Raw genomic sequence first — 26262 nt, 5'->3', positions numbered from 1 at the left:
TAAATGCCAGAATCTAATGCTACGAAATAATAATCTTTGCTCCCTAAATGGCAATTGTTTTTAATTGCTAGAGTAATTTAGTATTTATTAATTTTATCAAACTCCCCAGAAACATTTGGAATGGGGTGGCCCATACACAATGAATATGGGATTTTAAAGAATGGTAAGTCAGGACAACATTTTATCTTTCTGAACCTAAGAATCTATTATTCTTAAGAAAAACATTTAAGAAAACTGCTTGCGAGAACATTGTTTCTTAAATCCAGGAGGTTTAAAGTGAAATATCAATACTCATCAGAACTACTAACCAGATTCTACCTAGCCTAATTAGGCTGCTGGCATTAAGTTAGCTGACAGCAGTGCCATTTAAGAGTGGTATTTCTCTGATGCTATTGCCAACTAACTGGCCTTTGTCCTATATAGATTTTTTCCCCAAATGATGAGAATGCTCTCCCTAATGAATTAAACCAGATCTTAAAAGGATGCTAATGTTCCTTGATGATGCCTTTGATTTTGACATCGTAGCTGGTTTTACAGAAAGCCGGTTATCTCTCACAATTGTTTTTTTTACCTGATACTTATTTGGGAATATGTTACTGCTCCCTCCCAACCCTGCTCACAGTACCCTCACTCCCAATTTACGCAGAGAGAAATTTGGCCAAGTATCTAGTGACCTAGAATTGTAAGTCCAGAAACATCAAACAATTGACAATCTATTAATTGCAGGAAGGTTGTGAGATTTTTTTTTAAAAAAGAGGACTATCTCCATTCCACTTTTATCTTTTGCTTCTGTATGAGTCAGACTAGCTAAATGCTAAATTAAGGGGAAAAAAACCAATCAATGAAATATGGGTCAGAGTAGGGAATTATATAGAAATCTAGGGACTAATGAATGCAAGCTATGGATTAGAAATTTTATTTTATGGAATATGAGTTGAGCTGCAATGATTTGTTTTATGCTTAGGTGTGTGCAACATGAGTTAACTAATAGTTAACTTAATTCAGCCTCTTCAGTACTTTGTTTTCCTTTTGGCTTTTCCATAATAATAAAGATGTCAGTTCTTGACAATTCAGTGATTTCATTCTGGTCAGTATCTAGATTTCAAACAAGTCCCATCCACTTAAGATACTGATGAAAAGGCAGGGGGATGCTGACTTCTTTCCTCTTTAATAAATTAGTGCATGAGGACCTTCACTGAAGTAAAATAGCAGCATTAACAAATAGGCTGAGAAAAGTAAGGTTTTACATTTAGGCTAAAACAAAAAATAAAATGCAAAAGAATAGTATAGGGCATGGGTGTCAAACTTGCGGTGTCACATTGCCGTCATTTTCCTCATTCACGGAGCTGGGCATGTGTGTCATGGCCTACCCATAACACATCTGGCCCATGGGCCACCAGTTTGACACCTCTGCTTTAGGAGGTGCCTGGGTCAATAGCAGTAACTGAGAGGGCTCTAGGAGTCTTACTTGACAATCACTTAAATATGAGTCAGCAATGAAAGCCGATGCAGTCTTACTCTGCATTAACAGAGGGATAGAATGCAGATCACCTGAACTGTTAGTACTGCTTTATAATGAATGCTTTGGTAACACCACACTTGGAATACAGGTAGTTCATTTAGGGGCCGATCAAAGTTGTAAGGGCACTAGTCCATTTAGTGACTGTTCAAAGTTACAATGGCACTGACCATTTTTCACACTTATGACCACTGCAGCATCCCCATGGTCACATGATCAAAATTCAGATGCTTGGCAATTGGTTTCATATTTATGACAGTTGTAGGCATCCCAGGGTCACATTGGGAAATACAACAAGGAGATTATTTTAACTATACATATTATCATGGCAGCAAGAATGTCCTTTGCCCAAAATTGGAAAAATAAGGAAACTCCACATGAAGGGGGAATAATTAGGAAAATTTTGATTTGCGCTGAAATGGACAAATTGACGTGGGAATTGAAGAATAAAGATGAATCCAAATATTATAAGATGTGGAACAAATTTTATCGATGGTTGGAATATAAAAGAGAAAGCCCGAAATAGGCATGAGTCAAGATTCATAGAATGGAGACTAGAATTAGGTATGAAATGAAAAATGCGAGAATGTACAAGATAAACACAAACTAAGACGGATGGAAATAGGTTACTTTTTTCTTCTTTTTGTAAATACGGTATGGATCAAATGTTAAAAAATATAGGGTAGCATGTATGGCATAGATTCTGCCAGGACAATCTACACTGTCCTGTTGCGACTGTTTTTTTTAATCTGTCTGTCTTTTGTCCTATTTGTATTCCCTTTCCCCCTTGGTTGTTAGCCGCCCTGAGTCCCTCGGGAGTAGGGCGGCATACAAATTGAATAAACTACAACAACTACTACTACTGTGTCCAATGTTTTAATTTATTTTTTAATAAAAACTTTTTAATAAAAAAAAGAAAAGAAGGACTAGGGATGATGTAATAGCAGTGTTCCAATATTTGAGGGGTTGCCACAAAGAACAGGGGGTCAACCTATTCTCCAAAGGACCTGAAGGCAGGACAAAAAACAGTGGATGGAAACTAATCAAGCAACTTAGAAATAAGGAGAAACTTCCTGACAGTTAGAACAATTAACCAGTAAAATGGCTTGACTTCAAAAGTTGTGGATGCTCCACCAGTGGAGGTTTTCAAGAAGAAATTGGAGAACCATTTGTCTGACATGCTATAGAGTCTCTTGCTTGAGAAAGGGGTTGGACTAGAAGACCTTCAAAATCCCTTCCAACTCTATTATTCTGTTATAGTTGATTGTAGGTGGAAGTCTAAAGACCATTCTTCATGGGAGCCATAGAGCCCAATCCACTCTGTCCATTGTCTTGTTCTGTCTACTACACAATGAGATTTGATTCCTCTTTGTCCCCTGCTTGCTTCTTCTTATTTGTCCTTCTCTGGCCAGAGATTTTCCCTGATGCCATAGCCTGTTCTTGATTCATTCAACTTCCCATTATCAGCATTCAGATCGTGTATTCTCTGACTAGCCACAAGGAATTCAAAGGATTTTAGCATTAAATATTCTGTCATAGAAAACAGGATGCCATCATGCTCTTAGCAAAGCACTTTGGGGACTGGCTAACAGTATGGCTACCTTTTTTTGCTGGATTTGAGGAATTGGAGAAATAATTCATGGATGGGGTCTTAGGTTCTCTTAAAGAATAGTCAACAAAAAACCAAGAATAGATAACAAAAAACCAAGAAAACGAAGAGTGGCTTAAGTTGCAAGATGGACACAGTTTATTTCTCTTGAAGTATGCAGCCGTGAATGCTTTTTTATAGAAATAGCTGTGTTTTAAAATTTTAAAAAAACCTAAGACATCCTTCTAAGATTAAGAAATATGCCCCCAATTAAAACCGCAACCCATATTGCCCTTAATGCATTTTGCTTCAGAATAGCTCACTGCAGAGAATCATAACACATTGTGGAAGAGTCTCGTCCTTTATTGCCATTCAGGTTATAAATAACAATCAGTTTCTCTTGCTTGTTTGCTTCTTAAAAAAAAATAGTAAGTTGCCAAAGGTAGTATTGAGAGATCTTTCTAGACCATTTATTTTTAAATTACCAGCCAGAGGAGAGAAGAAAAGGGATGGGCTGGGGGATTGCAGACCAATTGCTTATCAGATGAAATCCAAATGTCACATTAGTTGAGTTTAGGAGATTAAATTTTCCAATGCCCTTCATCTGCTGCTGACATTTTGGGAGCTTTCTACCCCCTCCTCTTGCTCTAGCTTTCTGCTCTTTAAAACTTAAAACACAAACATGCACACATGCAATGCAGACAAACACTGTGTAAAGGGAGAAGGCTCCACAGTCTAAATAGCCAAATCATTTTGTAGGAAATGGGTTTGGGAGTGTGTGTGTGATTCTGCACCTTTGCATGCAGAATCAGTCAGGGGTAGGCTTCATTTTAACTAGAGTGTTTACTTTTTGAACGCCATTATTCTAAGCAGGTCGCTTGTTATTATAATCGAATGAGTTCTTTACTGGCCTGCAGGTATTTCCTTTCAACATGTTTTCATCCATCTGTTGAAGAACCACATAGCACAACCCAACACAGCTTCTAAAAAGCGCACCTTTGGTGTGTATTTTGTTGGACTAAAAAAAAAATCAGGTTGATTTCAAATCATAATCTAGAAAAGAAAAGGCAATGTTTGACTCTCCTCTTGCTTTTCTGTTTCTGATGAAATCTTTGCTCTCAGTCAAAAAAGGATGAGAGATAATTTGCATAGGAATACTGAGATTCTTTTGTGCTGCCTTGATCAACACCGAACAAAAACCTTGATCTACAACCCATCTTGCTCCCCAACTGGAGTAGCCAATGGAACAAGCATATAAAGGGTAAGATCACTTTGTTCTATTTTCTGCCAATTCAGTAGAATAATGCTCAAAATTATTGTTTATGACCTTCAGGACAAAATCTGACACCCTTGATTTTGTGATGGCCGGGTTTTATTGTAAATTCCTTACTTCGTTTGGTTCCACTGCATTGTTCTTGAAATCCAGTTCTAGTTTTTCACAGCGAGCAGGAACATGCAGACAAAACCAAAATAATAATAAAAAAAAACCTCAACCCTTTCTAGATGAATTGGATCCCAATGTCCAGTGATGCTTTAAGTGCACTGAGAAAAGTAAGCCATTCTCTTGCATTTCTAAAGCCAGAGGCACATGGGTCAGTCTTACTTTTCCATCCGACCCCCATATCCAACCTTGCTTTGATTTGAACGGAAAAAGGGAAGAAGAGAAAATAAATTTCATTAGTCCCAGATTGGCAAAGGCTCCAATGAATGAAAAGTCTTTTTACCAGTGGATAGAAGGGTGCCTCAGTTCCACCATTGCCCCATTTAAGGTTATGCCTGCGGAACTTTGCAAATGATAGTTGGTGCCATTAGTACAAAGACACCTTTTCCTATCTAGCCCTCTCCGCTTCAGATAGTTATTTTAAGAAAGTGGATTGCACTCCTGAGCACTTAAAAATGCAAGGTGACTGAAAATAGAAGAGTAAAATTATAAACCGATGTGAAAAATTGGCTTGTTTCTATTTTCTGCTAGTAGGTTGCCTTTCTTTCATTACCTTTTGTTTAAAGATTTAGTAAGATGTGGTGGATTCTTGCTCCCATGTTCAAAGTGCCACTGAACTTGCATTTTTAAAAATAAAACAGCAAAAATGCATCCCTATTAAGAACAGAATTTAAAATAATGTGTTTGCATATTACATACCACCTCTTCTGAACATTTGTACTGGAGCATATCCCTGGAATAAACCACACAAAACTACCTTATCTGGATGACTATCCTGTAATTAGGTAATGGTATACAGTTTTATAGAGAGTACAGGGAAGCCCTTAGTAGACGAATGACTATCTTCATTCAGAATTTGGTGAAATTCAACATTGATCAAGGAGCATCTCCCTGCCCACCCCCACCCCAATACACCTGGAATTACAGTGAGAGGCAGATGAACAGTTCTGCTTGCTCTCCCCACATGACGAATTATTAATAATTCAGGAGGGACGTTTCCTTCTAAAGAAAATCTATTTAAAATTTCCTACCAATCATTCTGCTCTATCTTTCCTCCATATTAGAGAACTGTATTCCATTCAGTGCCAATTGGAGAATGTAAGAAGAAAAAAGGAAAGCATTATGGGTATGCTGTTGATAGAAGCCATCCTGTAGGGAATATTTATTTATTTATTGTGCCCTTAAGTCAGTGTTGAATTCTAATGACTCCATGGACAACTCCCTGCAATATTCTTGGCAACATGTTCTGTATGGTTTCCACTGTCTTTTTCCTAAGACAGAGCTAAATGAGACTGTCTGGCTAAACTCCCCCAACTGGCTTTGTGCCTAAGGTAAGACTAGAACTCAAGCTTTCTTGATCCTAGACTAGTGTCTTAACCATTAGGTCAGTGTTTCTCAACCTTGGCAACTTTAAGATGTCTGGACTTAGATTCCCAGAATTCCAGTCAGAATCTTTTCCACATCCAGAATCTCCTATTACCCCTAGGCCTATACTAATTCTCTCAATCTTTCATCACAATTGTATGAATCATGTTTTAGCTTATTCCTTTGCTATGGGGACACTTGAACCATTTATTTGAAATAAGCAGACCTTTTCGAAGAAAATAATCAACTGTCTGTCAATATGTAATTAATTCTTGGATCTACAAGTGGCTTGATAATTGTTTTACCCACTGTCTGAGTTTCATCTACCCATTTATGTCCCTGAATAGAATTTTTTTTCTCTTGGATCACATTCACTCAAATTATTTTGAAGGCACAATTTTCCTGAGAATTCATTTCTATTTCTTTTATTATCACTATTCTCGGAAGTGTAACTTGCATCTCATCATCTTATGAACTCCTCTATTTTCATATATACCTGTTAGAACCTTGATCATACAAATTCATACTTTCCGAAATACATTTTTGCCCTTTCGTTCATAATTAAATCTACACTATCATTTCTGTGTGTGTATTAATCAACTCACTATGCACAACAAGACTTTCTTCATTCAGTTTTATCGTATGCTTCCCCTTTCTTTTAATGTCACATAGAAAAATGTGCCCATTTTTCCTTTTATTTGATTGGTTAATTCATGCCATTTACCATTTATTCCTCTTGTAGATCAAGCCTCATTTCTCCTCATGCCATACGTCTCACCAGGGGAGCCACAAACATTGATCTTTGATACTCATTATGAGTTTAGTTAATGAAAGATTTCATTCTTTTTAATTAAGATGCAGAAGATATGGGCTAAATAAGCAACCTTAGTCATATTCATGCAACATGCAACATGCGACATTCCCTATTAATAGTAAGCTTCATGCATGTTCACTCTATTCTAAGATTTGTAGCTAATGTCTATCTTGCAATAGTCAATAATTATTACCCATGTCACACCAACACAGGGCACATAGATAGAGAGGAATATGCAAACGCATAAACCAGTGTGAACCAATCAAACATTTAAAAGAAATGGATATTCTGGTGCCTATCTCTGATGCTTACTTTGGCCACCCAATGAGAAAGAAGGACTCACTGGAGAAGAGCCCAATGCTGGGAATGACTGAGGGCAAAAGAAGAAGGGGACAGCAGAGAATGAGGTGGCTGGATGGAGTCACCAAAGCATTAGGCGTGAGCTTAAATGGATTCCAGGGGATGGTATAGGACAGGAAAGCCTGGAGAAACATTGTCCATGGGGTCGCGATAGGTCAGACATGACTTTGCAGCTAATAACAACAATATCCTTGATGCTTTGAACTTTTCTCTCCCGTTCCCACACTCCATCTATTATGACCCATGCAAGCTATGATTACAGAAATGCACTTAACTGTAGCCAACATGGTATCATAATGATCATGCTTTTAAAAGTAACATGATGATAGTGTCAAGATTGTTCGATATTTGGTCATTTCCTCCCCCATCATCAGCAAACTATCTCCCACCTCAAAGCAATCTATGGCTTGCTATTATATTAACACTTGGGGAGCAGCATTTTTTTTTAAAAAAAATCCTTTTAAAAAGAGTGGTAAAGGAAGGATTTTTGTTTCTCTATGACCCCCCAGCAGCTCATAAGATAGAATACGAATTAAAAGGCATTTCCTGAGCTATCCTCCTGGTTAGCTGGAGGAAGCACTCTTTGACACATGTCAGTCTTGTGTTTCCTGCACTGTGGCAGTGAAGCCATGTCAAAGTACTTAGGAAGGTTCAGGGAGTGAAAACAGTGGTCATATAAAAATGCCTGGTTCTTTTTTTTTTCTAGTTGGAGGGCTCTGGCATACTACGAATCCGTAGATAGCATCTTTGTTTCCTTAGCATATTTTCTCTAATGAGGGCAACAGTTTGAACATAAAATCAAGCAACACCATACCTTCTTACTTCTCAAAAGAAACAAAGGCAAAACAGCAGCCATGTTGGTGCGATTAAAGAAGCCATTCCCAAGTGTCAAGCATGACCAGGGAAACAAGATTCATATTTCATTAAACAGGTTTCATGCAGGAAATGCAGGATTAAGCCACAGGAACTTGGAAAATGAATAAGCACACCTCTCCTCCTCATTAAAGCGAGGTCTCTGTGAGTTGCTTTATCGGCTTTTTCCTGGAACGTGAAACCAAAGAACTAACTGACCTTTTCCTAGTTAAGCCTAGGATTGCAAAATCCATCTGCTTTTCATTGGCAATGCCTTTGAACACTTCACTTATCCTTTCTTCATTCCTTCCTTTGTTCTTTCCTTGATGCAGTCTTGATGCCTCCACGCTTGGGAATCGCTCTCTAGCAAAGAGGGCCCTTCACGGATCTTCCGTCTTCCTTCTAAAATATGCTTTGATCTTCATTAATAGGCCTGGGGCTATTTATGTCTCTTCTGTAGCTTACTAGACTGGCTGTAACTCACACAGTCTCCAACACATGAACTATTTATATTCTGCCTAGCGTGTCTGCACATGATATGTCATTAGCAACACAGCCAAATGCTATGATTTATTGGAAAAGTTTTTATGTATATACATTTGTCGGAAATGGTGTAGGGCCATGATGGTGAACCTCTGATCCATGTGCCAGAGGTGGCATGCAGAACCCTCTCTGTGGGCATGCGCATTATCACCAGCTGCTCTTCTGGTTTCCAGCGCATCAGCCAGCTAGTGTTTGCAGGCACCGGAGTGCCAGAAAATGGCTGAAAAGCAGCCTGAAAATGGCCCAAAAAACAGACATGTTTTTGCCAGTTAGCTGGTCTTCGGATTTCTGGTGCTCTGGCGTGTGCAAAGGCCAGTTGGTTCATGTGCATGCACGAGCTGGAAAACCAAAGACCAGCTGGCCGATGCTCCGGCGCACACATACACACAGACGTCATGTTTGCACATGCATTCTGGTTTGGGCACTCGGTCCCTTCCAACTCTTATTTATCTATCTATCTATCTATCTATCTATCTATCTATCTATCTATCTATCTATCTATCTATCTATCTATCAATCAATCATCTATCTATCTATCTATCTATCTATCTATCTATCTATCTACCTACCTACCTACCTACCTACCTACCTACCTACCTACCTACCTACCTACCTATCTACCTATTTATCTACCTACCTACCTTCCTACCAGTGGTGGGTTTCAATTTTTTAAAGAACCTCTTCTGTAGGCGTGGCCTGCTTTGTGGGAGTGGCTTGCTGGTCATGTGACTGGGTGGGAGTGGCTTGCCAGCCATGTGACTGGATGGGAGTGGCTTGCCAAGCATGTGACTGCATGGGCGTGGCCAACTTGTAAAATGTGGTGAAACTCATTTAACAATGCTCTTGCTACCTATCCCTGCTACCTATCTATCTGCTCTTGCTTAGCTACCAAAATGTTGGCTCAGAAACTCTGGCATTTGAAGCACGCAAGTCTTAAAGCTGTCAAGTTACAAGACCCTTGCACCCCTAACCCTTTAGAAAAAGAAAACCCAAGGGGTGTTCAAACTTGACAGCTTTAAGACTTGTGGACTTCAACTCCCAGAGTTCCTCTTCTCGCTCTACATCTTGATGATGTGCGGATGGACGGGGGGAGAGAGCTGGAACCGGTTCTAAACGGCACTGTAGATTTGTAGAACTTCTTCTAAAGAAGAAGTTAGAACTGGCAGGAACCCACCCCTGCTACCTACCTACCTACCTACCTACCTACCTACCTACCTACCTACCTACCTACCTACCTACCTACCTACCTATCCACGACACACATAAGCATACCATGTCCACACCTGCGTGTGTGTGCACACGCCCAAATTGTGTTGTTTGTAAACCAACCAAGGTCCCTTTAGTGAGCTGGGTAGTGTAGAAATTTGATAAAAATAAATAAAGATGATTACATTGTTATGACAATATTAATTTGTAATTCTAAAGCGCCTATCTGGGTGTCATAGAGTTGATTCCATTTATGAACACCATCTGCATTGGCGGCTCCAATGGCTCCTATCCTCAGCAGTGTAGTTTATAAGCTCCTAAAGCTTGCATGGAAACCCATCCATTTGCATTGCTTCACATACCCCTGGTCTCTAATGCATCAATCACAGTCCATGTGCTTTGCATTTTAAACTCCATTATAAGAAATGAAATGGAGGAGAAAAGCCATATAGTAACACCCATTTGCTCAATTTCTTAGCAATTACTCTTCCTCTTTTTCCTGCACTGCTGCTCTTCATCCACACCCACTGTACTGGAAATATGGAGGAAAAGTTACTTCATTTACATCATATCTTCACTGTCCAGTTATAACAAATTACAGTTTACTAAGATTTTCCAGTAAACATGCGTAAGCCTACATCAGCTTTCTGGATATAACAAAATGGGCAATTATATTATTGTATAAGGGTGCAGTATGGAGGCTGATAAAGAGGCTTTTAAATGCTTTTCCCTAGTGCTTTCTTGCTGGATATAAGCCCTCCAAACAATGTCTTTTATTCCTTGAGAGAACATAGCCCTATTTTATTCTTATCCTCCTATCTTTCTTGCAAGGGCAGGGTAGGGTCAACAGGAAAGAAATGAAAAAGATTAAGTCCCTTTCTTCCTCTACCAGTGTTCTGTTTTTCAAAGTTCAGTTTCAGTAGTTGCAATATATGTAAGACAAAAACCAACACACAAATTATAAAATGATATGCAATATAAAAATGCAGACAGTAAAGAATTGGTATCTTGGGGAAGAAACTCAAGATTTACAAGGTTTTTATTTGAATGAAAAGATCAGTTTGACTTCCCTACACCTTTTCTTCCCAAGGTACTGTATATATTTTTCTCCCAGGAAGATAGAAACAACTAAGGTTGTTTTTTTCTGATTGCAGGAAAAAATTGAAAAGTCCCTAAGTTGTTACTTTCAACTTTTGGAAGTGGTAGTTAAGGATCAAAGCTTTCAGGTTTTGTCTTTTGGATTCCTTCTAACAGCTGAGCATTTGTACCAACAAGAGAGGTCATAAAATGCCATAAAATGAACCAATCACAAACTATTTTATCTTTTATTAGAAAACAGAATTGGAATCAGAGGTGGAATTCTGCCAGTTTGCTCCAGCTTGGGCAAACCGGTAGGGGTGGCTGTGAGAGTCTCCACCCACCCACCCAGATGTCATCATGGATGCTTTGTGCATGCGCAGAAGGTTCGCTGCATGTGCAGAAGCGCCCATGCATGAGCAAAGCATGCACCCTCCCAGTTCTGTACCGGTAGTGAACATTAGAGCATTTCATGCCTGATTGGAACGCTATGTGGTTTAAAAGGACCAGAGTCTTAAAAATACTAAATACAGAGGTCTATTCATACCACAGACTGCATTAGAATTGCATCTGTTCAATCACAAATGATTCCACTGAGAAAAAATACTTATTATTTTTTAACATTCTAGGAAGTTACTTATTATTATATAGAAAACAAAGGATACTGTTTATGATGCCCAGCAAAATCAATGCAGCTTCAGTATTACCAATGGAAGGTGGGCAGTTTAATTTTGTCCTAATGGATTTTTGCCTTTATTATGATTTATATGCCATCTTACAACTCTACAATTACAATAAGAGTTTTGGGGGAAATTTTCTCATCTTCTTTCAGGGGAATCCAGAAGAGAATGTCAGTTAATTTGAACACTATTCTGTGAATAAACCTTGAACTCCTCTCTGTTGGATGAATGAGTAAAGTGGATTTTTAAAACAAATATAAAATATGTGAGTTCTCTTGTACAAATAATCAGACTCCTTATCACTTTTTTAAAAATTAATCCTTTTAAGAAGTTCATAATCAGAATGGCAGTGGAATGAAAAACCAGTCCAGTGAATAGGAATCTCATTTCTATTTCTCTCCACATTTATATCTCTCATAAGCTTCTAGAATAAAATCACTTTTACTGAATAAACATTGTCTCTCTGAATTAACTTCATTTGAGGGTGATCATGCTCTATTTAAACTGCAAAATGGATGCAAACAAAAATGAAAGGGCTAGGTCATTTATATTTAGTTCCATTCAGTATCTTTCTGATTGCATCATCAATGCCATCCTCATCATCATTTTTTTCTACATTTGTTGGATTTTGTTGGAATAAGATTCATTTGCCATCATAAATAAATAAAAAAATGAATCTCTCCTAGCTGAAACTAATTTGCTCTTCTTTCCCCCTATTTAGAATTTTATGATTCATGGACTGTCAGAAGTCTGATTAATTTTAAAGGTTTAGGGAGTTTATCCTTAACCATTCTTAAGAATCATTGTCCTCTGCTAATGCAGGCTCCTTGAAGAATGTCTGGGGTGATTTCTGGATCATGCTTTATACTATGCTGTGATTCTGGGGTTTCTCCTGTTGCAATGCACATCTGCTCTTCAGAGTTGATTGCATTTTATTTACAGAAGTTGGAAATATGACCATGACAAAAGAAAAAAAAAACACACCTCACTTTCAAAGGTTACATTCCTGATCAAGAGTTAAAGCTCTAATGAATGACAATTGGCTGTGTTTGAATGGACTTCTTCTTCTTTCTTTTTTTTTAAAAGCCCTTTGATTCACGCAGAACCAGGGTTGGGCTGTTACGGGTTTGCCTGGGTTCGGGAGAACCTGTAGCTAACCTTATGGCTGGTTCAGAGAACCTCCAAATCCCCCCCCCCCAGCAGGTTCCTCCCACTCTGCCTCACCCGCCCCGCCCCTCCCAGGAGTCTCCATGCAGCCTGTTTTAGATACGAGGTAAGTGCAAAGCTCATGTGGAGACTCAGGGAGGGGGGAACGGGCCTCCTGGAAGGTCAGAAATGGGCCCGCTTCCGACCTCCAGAGGATCTCCGGAGCCCGGGGGAGGCAGTTTTTGCTTTCCCAGAGGCTTGAGGAAAGCTTCCAGAGCCTGGTGAAGGTGAAAACATGCCCCCCCCCCCCATTGCCGTGGTGCAGGAGGCTGACGAACCTATTGCTGAAATTTTTGAAGCCCACCCCTGCGGCAGAAGTCCATTAAGTTCTCGAGGAACCCGTCTGGGTTCTATGGAACCCAGTTTGAAGAATTCTGACATACCGCATGTTAGGAAACATGACTATTTTCTTTTTGGTCTCCATCAATGTTACCTTTCCAGCTATAGTTTAAAGGAGGGGTGGGTAAACTTCCCAGATGAGTGTTGTTTTAAGGGAAAATAGTAGGAGATGAACTCTATCAGCCAAGGATCTAGAAGGCTAGTAGGGAGATGTGCTTTTTTCCTGCCAATGTTCAGCAGGAAATAATAATAAGCCCTTATTTAGCACTGCTAGAGGAGCTGAAGGGACAGAATTAATTTGTAATAGAAATACTAACAGAAGTTCAAATGCAGATTGCTGTAAGATATAGAGAGTACAGTAGCTACTGTTTTACAGGAAATAAGGCCTAAATTATATCAATAATGTTGGCTGACCTTAGAAATCCATTTATTATTAAACCAATCAACTGCAAGCGGTGTTTCTCTAGGAACGCTTACATTTTTTGCCCTTTATAGCTTCATAAATTTTCAACAGCAAGGGAACAGGCACGCCAAGAATAGAGATTTATTGCCATGTGTTCTAAACTGCTAATGATTATGCACATCTTTGTGCGAAAACATAGAAGGAGAGAGGAATGGAGGAAGCAAATTAGACGAACAGTAGTAGCAGTAGTAGTAGCAGGAGTAACAACTCTGGTCTCGCATGCTACAGGTTTTGCATTCCAAGGCACAGTCATCGGCTGAGGAATTCAAGCAAGGCTGAACACAAATGAGAGGGGAAAAATCATAATGAAGAAAGTGGATGAGAACGAACAGAGAAGATGAGATTGTTTTCAGAGGAAGGAGGTTTCTTACTTAGAAGATAGTGTTAGATTCCCTTGTACAGGTGAGTTTTTAATAAGAGGAATGGTAAAATAGGGTGGGGGGAGAGAGAGACTTGGTCAAATTTTAGGAAGTGAATAAGAAGTTTAAATAAAAGATTGCCTTGTCTCTTACCCATCTTTTCACCCTCCTTATATTTAGGTTTGTGAAAGAAACTTAATAATTAACTTCTGTAGGTATGTCTGTTATACAGCTTTGAGACAATATCCAACTCCAGTATAAAACACATCTGACTCCCTTTTTATGATCCCGTAAAACCCTTAATTTGGGGCAGAGCTGGGCTAATTAAGCCCATAACAGTAACTTTAGAATTAATCTTCTATACCACTGCAGTTATCAGCTATGACCCTTTCTGGTAGAAATCTGAGAACATATGATTCCATTTTATAGCCCTCTAGCTTCATTGTTCTCCTAAAAAAATGGGCCGATCATTCAAATTTAAGTCTGTGTTTGAGTTGGTGTTCAAATCTGTTCCTTGTCTATAATTACCAAATTGGACATGTAGAATAATGTTCCTCTGGTTATAGGGTGACAACATTTTTTGCAACTATGTTTTCTATGAACTTTTCTTTACTGTCTAGGGTTCCACATTTTTGGATTCCCACTGTCAAGGACTCCACATTTTTCATTTATAAAAACATAAATGAAACAAATCTGGGACGGAATCCATTGTAAATAAAGAACGGATACCAACTCAATCATGACAGACATATAACTGGATAAATACTGTTGGTTTATAGTCCAGTTTGTGAACTATAGGAACCCCATGTTAGTCTTCCACTAATATTATGAAGCTTAAGGACAGCAGCTTTCTCAAATGGAGAGATCAGTGATTTGCACCTTCTCACCAAGCTGGCAATGACAACCTCTGTTCCTGCTTTTGCATACGAGTTCTTTTTTTCCTCTGCCCTGAAAGATTTGAACTATTCCAAAAGCACTCCATAGCCAATCAAATGCAGTCAGTTCTGGAGTGAGTTAAGCCAGGAGTGGATACTTGGGAGTAATTTTGAGCAACATCCGTTCCAAGTGTTCACATTGCACGTAGTAACTAGCAAAGGCCTATTTCCTTGGGGAACTGAAGCTCTCTAGTTTATACTTAACGTTCTGATTGCCAGAATTACAGGATGGCTGTGCCGGGAGGAGGGTAGAGAATTAGATTCTGTCTCTAATTAGATGTTTGCTCTTCATTTGAATTTCAGATGCTAGCTTTAATTTTAGAAACTTACCCAAGAAGCAAAATGACTTTCTCTAGCAAAGTGCACCTGGCTTCTTCAGTCTTTGTTTGATAGTTTGTCGGTATTATGAAGTGAGCATGGAGTGGGGCCTACCAGTATCTCAGCACTTGGAACCAAAACTTTTAGAGCCACCTCTCAATTTTAGGGATGTCGCCCATGAGTACTCTCTAGATACATGGACTTCAGTTCCTAGGATTCCTCAGTTAGGTTGGCCATTATTGAAAATTCTGATATTTGAAATCTGCATATCTAAAAATTGCCCAGACTGGGAATGCTGTTTTAGAATCTCCATGTAAATAAAGGAAGTATATCTAAACTGCCAAGAACACATAACAATGGACAGCTCATTATTATGTATTGTTATGTAATTATATAATGGCTAAGGCACCAGGCTGGAAATTGGACACAATGAGTTCTAGTCCTGCCTTGGGCACAAAGCCAGTTGGGTGACCTTAAGCCAGCTCTAGAAAGCAGGAAATGGCAAATAACTTCCCAAAAACTTCCCAAGAAAATTGCAGGGACTAATCCAGGTGGTGGACAGGAGTCAACACTAACTATAAGCACACACATTAGAGAGACTGGATCGAATAAGATATATTTGAAGAAGAGATTGGACAACCATTTGTCTGAAATGGTATAGCATTTATTGTTTGAGCAGGAGGTTGGACTAGAAGACCTCCAAGGTTTCTTCAACTCTGTCATTCTGTAACAGTTTGTAATATATCATTGTAGCTTCACCGTATCCCAGGAAATGTAACCTGGTGCAAACTTTGTGAAAATATCTAATTAATTAACCACTTGTATAAAGATCCATCTAATAAAGGAAAATATTGGTAGCTCCTGGTTGAAATGAGAAATCCAGTTTGGGTAATGAAATGTCTGCAAGAAAACAACCAAGCTCAGAGAGCAGCAAGGACTCCTCAAATATCCATTTCTCTCTTTTTTTGATAGATAATACTTTTGGGTAGCTTAGTGAGAGAAGAGAGGGTAGATGAGACAATTACATGACAAACATTTGCAGGAGACCAAATGTATTTCCACAGTATCTCTTTAGCACTCAAGGAGATAGAAAACAGATATATCTAGCTTATGGTAATGAATGGACAAGTAGTCACTAGCTTCTAAATTTATATTTTAATTACGAAGGAAGAAGATGGGGTATTTTTGGGTAACTGAAAGTTAGCAGTTTTATATACATGAACTCATATAAATATAAAACTCTTGGAGCTTCATAGTAACTTTCATTGTTAAAAGCAAGTCTTTTTAGGGACTGCTGGATTTATTCCCAGATACAGGACTTCAGAGTGAATTCAGTATTTGATGTAAGCAACAATGACAGTATATATTTTCAATCAACTAACAAAGATAGATGGTTTTGTTTTAGCACCTAAAACTTGTCTTCTCACTCTGCACCATTTCTTTTCTTAAGGTTTCACTATGATATTCTATGCTTAAATTTGTCCTATTTCAGCATTCCTTATCCTGGAAAATAATTTTATTGTTATGATACTTGATAAAACTACATGGGAAGATTTTAGCACTTCTGAGCTGGAGAATAGAGAGAGAGAGAGCGACAAAAAAAATCAAAACCAAAACCAACAAAATAAAAAACCTCAACTAACCAAGCAAGGAAGCAATGAGAATTTAAACCATGAAATAAAACTGTGAATCCATTTCAAAATGTAACAAAACTTACACTTATATATCCTTTTTCTCTTCTCCAACGCACCTCCCTGAAATCACCAAGACTGATGAGCAATTTTTTGTCCTACTTCTGTTCTTTGAAATTTCTCCTTGTTGAAATGTAGTTAAATGTTTACAACTTCCTTTCCATTACCACTGGATGAAGAAGAGCTGGAGGTTTACAGCTCCACAACTTACTTTTTCACCATCTTAAGCCCATTAAATGAATGTAAACTTTGAACAACTGTAGCAAAGAAAGCCCTACAGAAATTAATACTGAATCTATTACTATGTAGAACAAAAGCAATGCAACTAGAAGATACTTACATATTCTGTATCAGCCTTGGAGTCATAGTATTCAATATCTTCCTCCTGTAGATTAAAAGAAATAGGGTGATAAGTACAGTGCAGGATCCAGGAATATTTTTCATCATTAAAGGATTCCTAAATATTAGTTGAGACCAAATATTATATAGGATTATGGGTCTCTGGAGAATTATCACAAAACTTTGGGAGTCTTTTGAGGCAGGCTGATAGTGGGCTGAGTTGTGATTGGATTTTATTGATGGGGTGAAGGAACCACGCTGGGACATATGTCTGGCAGGAGATTCCCCAGGGGTAGCTGCAACTCCACCACTTTTTCTTCAATCATAGGCTTTGTGATGCCCCTGAGATCAGCAAGACATGCCCTTCTCTATCACCATTCCTTCAGAACGGTTTAGATCCAAAAGGATTGTCCAGCAACAGAGATATCGACAGCAATCCTGAAGCCCCAAGATTGCATGTCGTGTTGTAGCGACGTCAGGCCCCGCCATTCTCCCTTCTGGCTTTTCATAGTCTGTTGAATAGTTCATTAGACTAAACTAGGGACACCCCATGTTTCTTTTGATCTGTATCAGGTATATATGTCATTTAGATATGTATCAGTAGAAACACCAGATCTTTTGAGAGTATGATTGCCATGAAAGATGCCTCTTGACTCAGTAGCTGTATGAACAGCACGATCAGTTCCAAAAGAAAAATGCTTGGTGACAGTACATTGAGAGAGATGGCTGAACTAAGGTTCCCATAGACCAGAAAGGCTATTCTATGTTTAGAAGCTATTTTGTTGTAATCTATTACTTTTAAGTGAAAATAAGTGTAAACAAGATTTTTATGATTAATGTTGATTGCTTTTATTTAGTATCCTATGACTATCACTGAGTGTTGTACCTTATGATTTATGGTAATGTATTTTTATGATGATTATGACCATGATTTATCACTTGTTGCTTGCATGTGCACTGATAACTTATGCACTGGAGACAAATCCCTTGAGTGTCCAATCACACTTGCCCAATAAGAATTATCCTGTCCTGTTCTATCCTATCCTATTCTTGAAAGCCACATATAAAATGTTTAAATATATAAATGATTTACAAACCATAATAGCTAGATACACAAAACATGGCATGATAGAAAGAAGCCACATTATGGTGACATATCTATACAGGTGAACTCGGATGGCTTAAGAAATCCCATAGAACAGAGGCAAATTACTAAATAAAAGCATGCAAAATAATTGGCAGCTAAATTCAAAGGCATACCATTGTTAATCCATGTGTACGATCTACATAATCAAACGAAAAAAATGAATGGGCTATTTAAAATAAAATGAACAAATTTTGATTTTACTCCCAGAAGGCCAGCTTTCACTCATCGTTTGCCTTTTAAAAAAAAAACTGCAGCAAGAATGAGAGGAGGTTGCGATGGGACTAGCTTAAAACCAAAACCAATAACATCTTTTCTGAGCCTGAACAATGGTGATAAAAATGCTATTAACAATTCTTCCCTCTCTTTGGAGAGCTGTCCTGTGAACAGATGATTCTACTTCCACTTCATGCCATCTCTTTTTTCTTTCATAATTCTGCTCTTCGATGTTTCCTCATCATTCATATATCTGAATATATTCATATATTTGAAAGATATCTACTTCAGAATTCACATTGAAATATGTATTTTAAATGACGGTATTTAAAAATATTTGTATTTTAATACATATTCTTGCAACATTTAAATTGAGAGAGGATAGTGTTAAGGTTCAAAGATTTGCAAAAGCCTTTGACTTGTTTATTTTATTTATTATGTTTGTACATTGATGACTCACAGTGATTTGTAAGCAGATGCAACTAAATCCACTAAATTACAAAGAGCAAACAGTAACATAAACCAATAACTAAAGAGGCCAATATGGGAACCCTGAAGACCTTTTGAAAAAGTTCTATTCTGATGTCCCACTAGTGAATTCCAACTCTGTCTCCCAGAAGAAGCATTTCCTCAAGGTGAGAGCAGGCAAGAAAAAAAACACCACTATTATAATTTTCCACCTTCACATTTATGGGGAAGAATTCCTCACTGGGCATGAAAACGATGAATGGGTTGGCCCCATAAGGAGGAAGCCATCCCACATATGTTAAAATCAATATTTTGAATTGTTCCTCAAAGCCTGTTGGAAATTCGATGCAGTGCCTATCACATTGGTTGTAGTTGTTTTCACCCACCAGTGGAAATTCCAAATAGTGGAACAGGGATGTAGTTTATGTGTGATCAGGGCACTTCACAATTATCAGAGTCTTCTCATCCAGCTCGGATCACAATTGGCAAAGCAGCCGAAGCTGGACAAAATGACTCTTGGGCATGTCCTTTACCAGGAGTTGTAATTCCAGGAAGACTCCTAAATCTTTCCCTACCTCATTACAAATAAGCTGAATTCAAGGACTGCATTTCCAAAGGTCATATGAGTAGTTTATAATATCCTTCCTCCTAATTATGATTCAATGAATGTATGCGAAGCATGGAATATATTCTTAGTCCTTAAGGAAGAATGTGTACTAACGGTGATTTTAGACATTGCCCTTCCTTTTACCCAGAACATCTAAACAGACAATGAAATACTAGGGACTGAATTCATAATTCCAAAGAAGAACTGCATGCCATTAAATATGCAGTATTTAGAAACTATTTGCATAGAAATCTGTGCTCCAATTTCTCTTCTATGCTAGGATACCCAGCAGCTGATAAAATTCATAAAGGGACCAGCAATTCAGAGAGCAGCAATGCTGTCAAAATATAATGCTCTATTCTATCAAAAGGGGTAATTAAAGGGCACTCAGAGTTTGCATTCTACCGACAAGTATGGAGTGAGACTGAAGCTGCAGTGGTAACGTGCTGTCCTTTGCAGCTCGCTCAGGACCGCCACGGATCCAAGGGCATCCATCAGTGGTCCTGAAATTCTCAGTTGACCTATTAGAAAAAGGATGTTCTTCTGCATCTGGTCACGTTGCAAGGATTGTAACACACTTTGGAGATTCCAGGGTATGCAGGAAATTATATTTAAAACATGTCAAGAACTGCATCTTTCAGCCTATTTAAACCCTTGGGATTATGGGCCACACATATAAAGTGTGGACGAAATGAGTTAGATTGAATAGAGGTGCTTTTCTTCTGCTGTAAACCAAGAAACGGCAGTGGGGCTGCTAAGAACATGTTTTCCAAGTCATTTCTTTACAGCTCTGTCTTTTATCCTGCAAAGAGGTGGAGTCCTTGGGAACTTTAAAGTTACATGGACAGAGAATTAACTTCTTAAAAGACTAATGAATAGGGAATACATTTCAGATGGAATGCATCTCATTCTATAAGAAGCAACACAATCTATGTATTCCCTCTCAGATCATGCCCATGTTCAAGGAGCCGTTTCTATTACTAGACAAACTGTGCCCTGTGAGGTCATCATTTAAGAGATGATGACCAGGGATGAGCAAAAAAACCCAAACAATGGGACTGGGAGCAAATTATGACTTCCTGTTTGCTTCCTATTGAGTTTTCTAATGAGAAGCTGGCAGAGAATGTCTGAAATTTTACTTCCTTCCTTCCCTTCCTTTCCCTTCCCTTCCCTTCCATGCGATTGGCTGGGAAACTGTCATGGAACATTAAAAATGAGATTCTTGTGACCGCAGCATCAGCCCAACAATGTAGTAGTAGCCAGTAGTACTGAAGCAGCCACCACTCCCCCAAATTTCATTCCCTCAGGAGTCATGGGTCCCAGATTTTAGAGGTATTCTGCAAGATAGCCCATTTGAGACAACCTGATTAAAAAAATATTGTCCTATGATGTGCCATTTTTCCCAGTTCAAGATCATGACAATGAGAATTTTAGCAGTAGATACAGAGATATATAGATAGCTATATAGATGTAGATAACAGGCAACAATGCCTTCCAAAATGTACAACACAGACAATATGCTTCCTATCTCAACGCTAGTTTCTACTCTTTTTCTAGTTATACCCACGGCATCACTGTTGTTGTACATAATAGTCTGTCTTACATGGCTGCAGAGCCTGCTTGTTTTTGCACTGCACTTACTTGGCTCTTACAGTGAAGCTATCAGTGCATGATGCACAGAGGATTTAGTTCATCAGCTGGCTTGTTGCAGAGCCTAAAGATGATTGGAATTGTGAGCGAGTGACTGGCCCAAGGTCACAAAGCTGACTTCCATGCCCAAGGGGAGGGCTACAATGATCTCCCTGCTCTTTGTCCAAACACTTTAACCACTGTGCTATATACTGGCTCTCTTACCTAGACATCACTGTGAGACCTAAAATTTGGCTGACAGTGAGACAACTCAATTCACAGCTGTGAAGACAGCTTGAACCAACCAGAAGGAGTTGAGGACATATTTCTGGATGCTCTCTTCCAAGTGGATTGATCTAGCAGCAGATAGGGCATGCCTGCCCCCTATGTCAACTTTAATCACAGACAGCAACAGACAGTTCCTAATAAGCATGTGAATAGACAAAAAAAGTATTCTCAATGATATTAGTAGTGACATTTGCAATAGTACCTTAGCAAACCCCATGCAGAATAGCAATACCTAGTGAAAATAATTGTAACAATAACAACAATAATAATACAGTAATAGCAACAATAACAATAACACTAATAGAGCAGTGGTGATGCAATATTGAAGGCTAATTCTGCTGACTGCCAACTGTCAGCAGTTCGATCCTGGCTGGCTCAAGGTTAACTCAGCCTTCCATCCTTTTGAGGTTGGTAAAATGAGGACCTAGATTGTTGGGGGAAATATGCTGACTCTGTAAACCACTTACAGCAGCTGTCCCCAACCTGTGGGCCCAGCCCACTAATGGGCTGTGGCCTATTGGCCACTGAGTTGTGTGAATGGCTGGCCAGTGCACGCGTGTGTGTACCCTTCACTTGCGCTAGCATTGCTGCGAGTGCTACATGGGCATTACATTTGCCACAAGTGCCACGTGGGTGTTACCATCACAATTGCCACACAGGCATTACCATCACCTCAAGCACCACACACACTTGCAGCCCCATTTGCATGTGTGCATGTGCACATAAAGGCCCCTGTCCATCTCCCCCCGCGTGCCACTAACCCAGAAATGTTGGGGAACTTTAGCGTAGAGAAGGCTGTAAAGCACTGTGTATCATTATATAAATGCTACTGCTATTGCTAATAACAATTATTTGTACACAAATATGGATAATTTGTATACAAATAGTTTCTACACAATTCTTATTCATATCCTACTTTCAATAATACAGATAATAGACTTCATATGCACTGCTGCAGAAATCAATGTAATGGTCCTATAACATAGGTCAATATTAGTACCCACATAGAAGAATCATAACAGATGGAAGTCAGTATCCTCAAGGAATAGTCTCCTGTCATTTGTCTCTTGAAACAAAGATTTTAGATGTTAAATCTGGATTATATCAGAATTCATCATAATACTGTAGTTTCTTTGGCTATTGTTTTCTCTTTTTTGGTTTTATTTGCAAAGTTTTTAAATCAGAAGTTTCCTCCGCACGTGCTTACATATAATCAGAAGTTTCAATTATGCACATTTCCTGTCAATTCAGTAGATTTTCCCTCTGCAAGTTTCTATTCTTAATACCTAAATATCAAAGGATAAGAGCTGCGCAATGTCATCAGCAGTGCGGCAAACAACTTTGCTGCTATTTCTGTAGAAAGAATCCCCAACATGCAAATGAGAGAATTAAATGGTTAAAAAAGCAGCCAAATATGAAATTCATTATCTGGATACAGTGTTTTGCTGTACAGTTTCAGTCAGCACTTGGAACAGATATAATTGAAAGGGGTACCTTTTCCTGCATGTATCCTCAATTTATTAAGTTGCATTAATGAGGCCAATTGTATTATACGTTAACTTGACCTCTACAGCTAGCAGAATTCTTCTAGTGGTAGCCCCAGATTCTAGAGAACTCATACAATAACTTGGCTTACTTAACTGAAATAAAAATAGGAGAAGACTCTTGCATTAACTGCCAGAAGTAATGGTATGTTTTATGGCGGAAGTCCCCAACCCCTCGTCTGTGCACTGGAACCGGGCTGCAGCATGCCAGCAACCAGGCCCCGTGGACAAGTGAAGCCCCATCAGTGGGATGCAGGCAGCATGCAAAACCACACCCCCTGTAGTCCACGGAAAAACCTCTCTCCACAGAACTGGTCCCTGGTGCCAAGAATGTTTGTGCCCACTGTTTTATGGGACTCTCCTGTTGACATTCATTTTTCTGACAGGTTCATACTCTATGTTTCTTCTTGGTTCTGTTTTTTAAAGTGATTTCCACTGGTTTTTAATATTTTTAAATGTTTAATAATTATCTATTCTAGATCTCTTTAAATATTGACCAAAAATCTAGACTGACTTCTATTACTAACTGGAAATTTAATTGCTATGTACATCCATACCCCACTACATATGCTCCACCAGAACGTCGTGGATTACAAAATTACTAGCTTTATCATTGTGAAGATTTTCTATAAAGAGCTGAGACGGACTAATTATTCTTTGGTACTATCACAGGGACGGAAACCTGTTTAACTAAACTAATTTCCTCTTTCTTCTCCAGAATGCTAGAACTAAAGGTAACAAAAATGTTTTGATTTAACGAGATCTCAAATTAGTAGGAAGATGTTCATTATTTAACAAAAAGCTGGATGTTAGCTGAACTTTTACATTCAGTAAAAAAATTAACTTTCATAAAAGAATTCATAATATACTCAGATTGTTATATTTTGTGTCTCTGTCTCTTTCATGTCAGCTCCTAAATATATACACTTAGTGCTTCATTACATCTTGGAAAGCAGATTATTTAGCCTTTAGATCTTCCTGCCTCTCCTAAACTAAACTATACAACTAAACTCCAGTGTATTAGTCTGACACATTAGTTCTACAGTTTTCTTATTCAGATTTCAAAAGTGATGGGCCCTTGCCTCCTTCCTAGGGCTGAGATGGAGGACTGGCCCAATGTCACCTGAATGGCTTTGTTCATAAGGCAGAACTAGAATTCATAGTCTCCTGGTTTCTAGTTTGATGCATTAACTACAAGAGTACATCGGTCTCTAAAATAAGCTTATATCTATATCTGTGTGTCTGTGTGTCTGTGTGTCTGTGTGTCTGTCTGTCTGTCTGTCTGTCTGTCTGTCTCTATCTATCTATCTATCTATCTATCTATCTATCTATCTATCTATCTATCTATCTATCTATCTATCTATCTATCAAATGGGACCTGGCAAGTGATATTTATGAGCATTTTGTATCACACTTTGGAATTAGTATCTGTAAAATGAAAAGCAGATAATATAAACTGATAAATGAACATGTAGCGTAAGGATAGTATGAAACAATGGTGGTGTTTTTTGTAACATATATGTTAATGAAATTCATGCACCTTTCCAATAGCAGAATGTTCCAGATTGCATGTCTTTGCTCTTGGAGATAATGTAATATAAGATTTAAACATGCTGTTTTCATATTTCTTCTTCCAAAGCAGAAGAAAATCCATGGTTTATGATTGCAGCATGCAAAGGACCTCTCGTAATTCAGGCTCCTCTAATCCTCGGGTGGACTTTAATATTTCTGGTTGTACGGCACCGGATAAATCTGTTTTGGCTGCTTCTGTGTCATTGTGTTGTACTAATCTCTCTATGACAGAAAATTGTGCAATGTAGTCTTGCTGTGAGATCAGAGCCAGGGAAAAAGAAATGAAAATCTAACACCTGCATTGGGTAGAAATGTTAAGACTTCAATTCCAAACTGAAGTTCTTCCTCCAGCTTTTGTATCAATGTAAGATGTATAGCCTGGCTCACATATAATCCTACATGCATCCTATGGGGGGAGGGGGGGATCTCTAGCATAACTAAACCATTGGCAGGAAGAAAAAGTAAAAAATGTTTTCCTAAACATCACCCACTAGGTTTTTGTAGATTGGCTGAAGTATAAAACAATCAGAAATCTTATTGCATATATTTTACTATCTATCACTAAGTTTCAGGGCATTTTCTATTTTAGTACAGTGCCATATTTCATTTGGGATATGGCTTTTAGGCCATCCAGAGTACAACACTGACCACATATGTATATATCTCTCTTCTTTTTCTTTACTATATTTTTATTTTTTCTTACTTTTTTCTTTCTCTTTTTTTCTTTCTTTTCTGAACCTTTCTCCTTTTTCCTATTTGTATTCATTTTTACTGTAATAATTATAATCTTTAATACAATTATTATATTAAAAGATACTAGAAAGAAGCTACAAGGTCAATTCTACCATTTGCACATGGGATTATCCTTACTCTAAAATACCAAAATGTTGGAAGAATAATGTAAATTTTTGTTGCAATCAATACACAAACAAACAATAGCAAAACCCCAATAAATTGGTGTTTCTTCCTTGGTGAGGATTTATCCCCTGGGCAGATAAAATCTCTACCACTTTCTTAATTGCCCTCTGAACGCTGCGTTCTGTTTAGCATTCTGTTAAATAAGGTAGATCAAGTTCTATGTCTTGAGTCGAGGTGGTGCAGTGGTTAGGGTGCAGTACTGCAGGCCACTTCAGCTGACTGTTATCTGCAGTTCAGCGGTTCTAATCTCACCGGCTCAAGGTTGACTCAGCCTTCCATCCTTCCGAGGTGGGTGAAATGAGGACCCAGACTGTGGGGGCCATATGCTGACTCTGTAAACCGCTTAGAGAAGGCTGAAAGCCCTATGAAGCAGTATATAAGTCTAACTGCTATTGCTATTGCTATTGCAACCATATTCAGCATTACAATAAGGAGAATGGACTTAATCTATCCCCTGTTTAGGGAATGCACAAAATCTATCAAGCTTGTATCAAGATTCTTGCTATATCAAATAACCTCCTTGCAAATTTCTGCTCAGCATGGGTAACAATGAAAGAAAATAATCTAGGTAGCTCAAAAACTGGCAACTGATAGATGGAAGGGAACTACACCAGAAAGGGTTAATCGGTGAATTTCCACAATATTTCTGATATATGAAGAAAACCTCTGGCATTGCACTCATCTCTAATATAGCTCTCCTCTTCCAGATGATGACCTAGTAAGATAGAGGGTTTTATCCAGATAAGGACTAGTAAGCAAAGTTATGAAGGCTTTGCTGCCA

General features: G+C 38.5%; 1 protein-coding gene across 2 annotated transcripts in view; it reads right to left on the bottom strand.

The window, feature by feature from the left end:
* The window catches only part of CACNA2D2 (calcium voltage-gated channel auxiliary subunit alpha2delta 2), a 621934-nt gene that overhangs the window by 187291 nt on the left and 408381 nt on the right, over positions 1-26262 (bottom strand). For both annotated transcript variants that reach the window (XM_087709243.1, XM_087709244.1), the window contains exon 5: positions 17097-17141. In XM_087709243.1, the coding sequence (XP_087565369.1) occupies positions 17097-17141 (45 nt within the window). The remainder of the gene's footprint in view (positions 1-17096; positions 17142-26262) is intronic.

This window comes from Thamnophis sirtalis, unplaced genomic scaffold (genome assembly GCF_051295495.1).
Source record: "Thamnophis sirtalis isolate CommonGarterSnake01/CBP01778 unplaced genomic scaffold, rThaSir2_p1.2 scaffold_3, whole genome shotgun sequence".
NCBI classification, from domain to species: Eukaryota; Metazoa; Chordata; class Lepidosauria; order Squamata; family Natricidae; genus Thamnophis; species Thamnophis sirtalis.
This window is presented reverse-complemented; position numbering and strand designations above follow the sequence as displayed.